Below are 7,077 nucleotides of genomic sequence, written 5' to 3'. Positions count from 1 at the left end.
GCGGTGGTCTCCAAACTGCAGCCGGGGGAGGGGGGGGGGGTCAGATGCTATTATGTGGCCCTTGGGGCACTGTTTCATTCACTGAACCCAACTATAGTTGGGATATAATTCCGCCCTCACTGACCCCAATGAAGGGCTATAATACCTTCGAATGATGGGACGCAATTCCTCCCAATCACACCGAAGATGGGGCATTGTGTCGTCGTCGTCCCCCCCCCAACGGATGTCAGGACTTTTCTACTCCCACTGGCCATAATCTGCCCCCCCCCCTAAAGTCTGAAGGACAGTAAACTGGCCCCTGGTTTAGAATGTTTGGAGACCCTTTTTATATACTAAGTTTCTACACCAGTTAGTTCATAAGCAGTAAAGAAATAAATAAGCATTGACTTGGAGCTCAAGGCAAATGTCTAAATACCCATTTAGGATAAAAGATCAGTAATTCTTTGTAGTCACCACTGTGATCCACATACCCCTGCCACACTGCACATCCAGGAAGTGTCTACCTTTTCCTGGTTCACTTGAAAGAGTAACTCCACTTTTGTTGGGGGAAAAAAAACAATAACAACATTCCCCTCTGGGTCATGTTTTAACAAACTTTGTTTGCAGATTCCTACCTTTGGTTATTCTGAAGAAATTTTGTCTGTGTCCATGTGCTAAATGAATCTGCATGGAAGTGGTTTTGTAATTCTCAATCAGCTGCTGCACCTGCAGGGCTCTAATGAGAAAGTGGCAAGGCCTGCATCCCTTTTAAATGTGCTTTCCCTTTGAAAGTATCTCGCAGAAAATGACATTTTTATTGCATGGGATGCTCCAAATCTTACTCGTATCTTAGTTCAGACTTCTGGGAAAACCAGTGAGCCAATCAAACAAGCAGGAAAATACATTTCTAGGGGGGATACGTATGCCATCTGTGTACAGATGCCTCCACTCCAGGTAGCCATATTGCATTTTATAGAAAATTACAGAGCTGCAGATTGAAAAGGAAATTTAACTTTTATTAACTTTCAAATCACAATATGACTTGTGTCAGACTTATATGCTCTAAATTAACTTTGTTTGCTATATTTTTTTATTTTACCTACAAAAGTGGAGTTATCCTTTAACTAGTTTCTGGACTACCTTCCTGCTGATTCTGGTTGCAGGCAGAAGAGGTGACCTAGAAAGCTGCATTCATATACCAGGGAACGTGGTACCTATCCAGCTGTGCTGTGTAGCAGAGATGTAGAAAAACACGATTGGCTACACAATCAAATCCTTTGGCAGGAAAAAAAACAATAAGCATACAATATATACATTTAAATTGACTAGCTGTTTTCCTGGCATTCGATTTTATAGGGTTAAAGAAGAAACCGAGGCCAGACAAAAAGGAAATCTGTCCTGAGAGAAACCTTTTGTCTGTCATTGTTTACCTCCTTCAGAAAATGCTAGTTGCCTGGCTTGATCTACAGCCAATTGGAATTCCCAGTGGTACATACTTGTTCCAGATTAGTGAATCGTAACGCAGTTGAGTCAAATTGTCAGCTTGACAGGCAACTAGCATTTTTAGCAGTTGGTAGCAAAGGCAGGCTTCATACTCTCAGCAGAGGTTTCCTTTTAGTTTCTAAACATGCAATTTTAATTTGACGAACATCAAATGGATATGCGACTCTTCATGCAAACATCGGGTTCGCTGCTCTCCACGGTACAATCGCTATAGTCCATCTTGCAGAAGTCACAGTGACAGCTCAATGCCACGGGGTAGGTGAAGAATGGGTCTGTGCCAGGCAAACAGTCTGGCAGTTTGATGGTGTCATAGCGGATCTCCTTGTAGGTACAGATTTTCTGTTTAAATGAGGAGAGAGCTGTCTTGTGGACAGGGTCCTGTTGAAAGAGAGAGTGGCTGTTATTTACTATAAAAAGAGTTTGTTTTTTGCCTGTGATCCACGTCAAGCAAAGAAAACGTTTGTGCACCTCCGCTGTTATCAAACCAACAATGTGCTCTCACTTTTTTTTATTTTATATATATATATATATATATATATATATATATATATATATATATAATGTGTGTGTGTGTGTGTGTAACATACAGACTGACAAGTCAACATTTTTATTTTTCCCACCAGTTGTTAAACTCGGTTATTTAATGCATCTCCATATTATTGGTGTACAGGATAGTTCAGAAACTAAGACATATTCTCTCTCTCTATATATATATATATATATATATATATATATATATATATATATATATATATATATATATATATAAAAGCTAGAATAAAACCCTTAAGTTATATAATAGCCAGTAAAGCTCTGTCCCAAACAGATTTCAGCTATTACCCCTTTACAGATCTAAATTGCTCACCACCACACACCCCTGTTTCACTTTTGGAGGTACCACCATCTGTGTTATGTAACCTGTGGCCCCTCCCTGTGCGTTACGTCATGTGACGTCATCAGAGGTCCCTGCAATGTAGGGCTTATTATTGCAATCTGATGCCAGTGCTGGGGGTTATTGCATCCACTGCCACCAATGCTGGAGATATTACTGTATCCACTGATGCTGGGCTTGCATTCACTGACATCAACGCTGTTTTTTTTTTTAAAGCAACCACTGACACTAATGATGGGGCTTATTGTATTCCATTTCTCAATTCAGTGTGTTGCAGTACACAGCAAAAAATGCAGCAAAAAAACAACATTTTCAGATGCTCAGGGATGTTAAAGCACATTCATTCTAAATAGACTGCCTAGCTTGATGCATTGCACCTCAACGCACAACAGCGCACTGCTTTTCTGCGGTCCCCTGCAATTGAGGCCCTCTATAATTTTCTAATTGACCATCACTGATTAAGGTGTAATCTCACAAGACTAATGGAACAATTTCCTGCAATAGCAAGAAAGAGCAATTTAATCTCTAGATTGTTTTGGTCTATGAAATCAAAAATTGCCTATCCAGCTGTAGACTTAAAGAGTTGGGTAGGTGGAGTACACACTATGAGAAAATCAGAAGAAAAATTCCGTATGAGGCACGACCGTTTGACTTTATCCACTTAAGGACCGGCCTCTTTTTCATATATGTTTACAAGTTAAAAACATTTTTTTTTTGCTAGAAAATTACCTGGAACCCCCCAAACATTATGTTTTTTTTTTCTAACACCCTAGAGAATAAAATGGCGGTCATTGCAAAACTTTGTCATGCCGTATTTGCACAGCGGTCTTACAAGTATACTTTTTTTGGAAAAAATACACTTTTTTTTAATAAAAAAAATAAGACAACAGTAAAGTTAGCCCAATTATTTTTTTATATTATGAAAGATAATGTTACGCCGAGTAAATTGATACCCAACAAGTCACGTTTCAAAATTGTGCCCGCTCCTGGAATGGCAACAAACTTTTACCCTTAAAAATTTCCATAAGCGACGTTTAAATTTTTTTACAGGTTGCACTTTTTACGTTACAGAGGAGGTTTAGGGCTAGAATTATTGCTGTTGCTATAATGATCGCAGCGATACCTCACATGTGTGGTTTGAACACGGTTTTTATATGCAGGCGCTGCTCACGTATGCACTCGCCTCTGTGCGTGAGGTCGTCTGGACGGGGTGCTTTAAAAAAATTATTTATTTTGACACAAAAATTTTGGGTCACGTTTATTCCTATTACAAGGAATGTAAACATCCCTTGTATTAGACAAAATAATGACAGGTCCTCTTAAATATGGGGTAAAAAAAACCTCAGATATCATACAGTATTTGGACTAAAATGCAACAAAAAAATGTCTCCCTTTAAGAGCTATTAGCGGAAGTGACGTTTTGGCGTCGCTTCCGCCCTGCTATGGTATGGCGATGGGTGGCCATCTTCCCCTCACTTGTCTCCATACCCAGCCACAGGTAGGAGGAGGAGGTTATTGATTTAGATTCCCAATCTCTGTTTGATTCATTGGTTTATGTATTGAAAACTTTATTAAAAAACAGTCTTATAAATCTCTCTGTATGAATTGCTTTATAGCCAAAACTCACCAATGTCTGGCAGTAGCCAGTGCAGATGCTGGTGGTGAAGGTAATGCATACTGGACAGTGGTCTTTCTCTGCAGAGATAGTTGCATTAGCAAGGTGGCATATGTGACGTCCTTGCACAGCAGACAAGTGAGCGAACAGACACAGGATTGTCAACTGACAACAAAACATCCTAGAAAGACAGAATGCGAAATATTTTTTTTTCTGTTAAACAAATGTACTATTCTGTTTTTCTATTATTTATTGGGAAGTACAATGTAAAACCATTTTGCTTATATACATATCTGCTGTGTCAAATTTCATACACAGTTGAGGACACACACTGTAGTGGCTCTAACTCAGTGGTTCTCAACTTTTTAGTGCCGTGACCCCTTGATAAAATTTTCCAAGTTGTGGGGACCCCTAACAGTAAAATTATTTTTCTAGTGTGGGTTGTCGGCACCCAAGGCAAGAAAAGTAATTTGCGCCCCTAACCCACGGACATTTAGTGCTCCCTGAGTCCCCTCCAATCATACAGTATTAAAACCTCATATGGTACATTTTAGGATGTACCACTCACTCTCTTTGTTCTCTTTTCCCTTTTATCTCTCGCTATCCTAATTTCTTCTTTTTTCCCCCCATCCCTCTCTCTAGCCATCTTTCTTGTTTTTTCTCTTATTTTTTCTCTCCCTTTTTTTTTTCTTCCTCCCCATTTTTTCCTCTCCCTTCCATGTATTCTCTATTTTTATTCCTTCTCTTACTCCTTGGTGAGGGGGGCGGGGGGGAATGGGATGAGTGCTGGGGGGGAGTTCTGATCAGCCAACTTAGGTGCTCTTGATCAAGGTCATCTGCTGATCTGAGAACTGTAGTGGGGACTTTTAATGACAACTATAAACACAGGTAGTGTTACCCACTTTGTCTCCGACTTTGTGGTGTCTCATAGCAGTGACACCTATGCCGAAATCAGGAGATAGGGTCTCCTCCAACCCCTCCCACCTCACAATCCTCAGCAGTCAGCTGACCTTTAGTCTCTTCCCCCCAGAAATGCCGTGAACTGAATGGGCGGCTGCGTAGAGGCTGAGTGGGCAGCCGTGGGCTTTAGGAACAGCCCAGCTGGGTGGCCACAGGGATCAGAGACAGCCCTGCTGGGCAGCCACAAATAGGCTGGGAGAGTGGTGCGGGCTTCAGGAACAGCTCAGGATTTGGTGACCCCTGGCAAATCATCATTTGACCCCCAGGTTGAGAACCACTGCTCTAACTGTATATGACAAATAGCACCCCTGATAAAAGACTGAAAACTAATATAAAAAAAAAAAAATCTGAATTCAGGCTGCACTGAGAAAAAGTACAGTGTGCAAAACTAACTGGCAAATCAAATGGTATGAATGGTATGAAAGATAATTTATGGGGTATAAAAGGTATGCCGCTGAGTATCCTAGAGAGAACAGCATATACGAGCTAACCTGTGTGCATAAACTATAAATCTACAAAAAAATAACAATGTCTATAGATGACTGTGCACATTGTAAGGTTAGATGGCATCCAGAGTTCACCAGAAGCCCCAAACCCTTTCCCTCAACAATAGTCCATGGTTATGATGAGCAGCCTAAAGCCAGCCATAAACAGCTTGAATCTTGGTTAGTTCAGCAGGGACCAGCCAAGATTTGAATCATATATGTGCAGGCTGAATGTACCCAAGTTGAGCGATCAATCAACTTGGGTACAACCAGCCTGCTGAATTTTACATGCGATTATTGTTAGCAGCTCTGTAGCAATAGGACCAGAGCCTTTGGTAACTGAATTCAGTAGTTACATAATAACACCCTGGGTTTTGTGTCTCTCTGGGTGCCCTGTAAATAACCTAACAGTATGCAATTAGTCTGCTGTAATGTTAAAAATGACATTTATTTAAATAAAGCATTGTACCTGTTATGGCTTGTGCTGATGTTATTGATAAAACTGTAGCTTTGAGCCATTACAAGTTAAAGTTTTATTTCACCCAAAACTGATATTTCTGTTATGGGTGGTTTCTGATGTCCACTGACTATCTCTCTTTTAAAGCAATGACCTGCCATACTACTGAGAGCCATCTTGTAAGACCTCTTTACAGACTGGAGCTAAGAACTGAAGCCTGTAGGTTCGCCACTGAAGTCATTGAGAGACAAAAGGATCTGGTGGAGGACTTAGAGCTCCAAAATCTACTGAAAACCCAATTAAATTGGCCTAATACTCTAGGAAACAGTTTAACAAGATAAGTATTGTAGACTTACCTTATTGTAGAGAACATGGTTGGTAAATGATGGTGCCACTATCTTGAGTGAGACTTGAGTGAGACTGTTCATGTGCCCATTGAACTGTTCATTTAAATGTGTATGCTTAGCCCCACCCTCATGTGCCAATAGGTGTTCTGGTGGAGGTTTGAAGGCTACATAGACCTTATCAGACCGGAAAAGATTAATGAATCATCACCAGGTGATGCTTGAAAGATCTTCCAAATCATAAATTGAATTAGTTTATTAATCCTGGAAAGACCAATGTGTCCTAATTTCATATTAAGGAAACACATTAGCTGATCATCATCTCATGTATCTCTTTTATACAACCCAGTATGTCTATTCATGTGGAAATGTTAATATTTGGAACCATTAATTTTTTTTTTATACGTTTCATAGTTACATGGTTAGCCAGGTTGAAAAAAAGAAATAAAAGAAGCTTCTAATATCTAGTTCAAACAACAGAAAAAAAATATATAGAAAGCCTCCGTATATACAATCTTATACCCACAGTTGATCCAGAGGAAGGCAAAACACCCCAATAAAGTATAGGCCAGTTTTGTTCCTGATCCCCCCAAAAGGAAATTTGTTAGTCCCTGGATCAAGAATCTCTGGTGTTATTACCTAAAAATATTAATATCCAGTTATATTTTGTGAATTTAGGAATGCATCCATCTCTTTTTTTGTACTGTATAGAGCTGGCCAAAAGTAGTTCCTTGGGGAATCTATTCCACACTTTCATGGCTGTTATTGTGAAGAAGTAAATCCATGGTGTAAAAAATATGAATTTTACCACCAAAGGGCTAAAGATGTACAGCATGCTCACC

At 39.8% G+C, this 7,077-nt stretch overlaps 1 protein-coding gene across 1 annotated transcript; it reads right to left on the bottom strand.

Annotated features, from left to right (window-relative positions):
- Window positions 1-974: 974 nt before the first annotated feature.
- Window positions 975-6,302, bottom strand: LOC120916080 (lutropin subunit beta). Its single transcript, XM_040326912.1, has 3 exons — window positions 6,248-6,302; window positions 4,002-4,170; window positions 975-1,860 (listed from the first exon to the last, which is right to left on the bottom strand). The coding sequence occupies exons 1-3, from the start codon at window positions 6,262-6,264 to the stop codon at window positions 1,630-1,632; spliced, it is 417 nt and encodes a 138-aa protein (XP_040182846.1). The 5' UTR covers window positions 6,265-6,302; the 3' UTR covers window positions 975-1,629.
- Between the last annotated feature and the right edge of the window lie 775 nt (window positions 6,303-7,077).

Source organism: Rana temporaria, chromosome 10, assembly GCF_905171775.1.
Source record: "Rana temporaria chromosome 10, aRanTem1.1, whole genome shotgun sequence".
NCBI lineage: Eukaryota > Metazoa > Chordata > Amphibia > Anura > Ranidae > Rana > Rana temporaria.
This window is presented reverse-complemented; position numbering and strand designations above follow the sequence as displayed.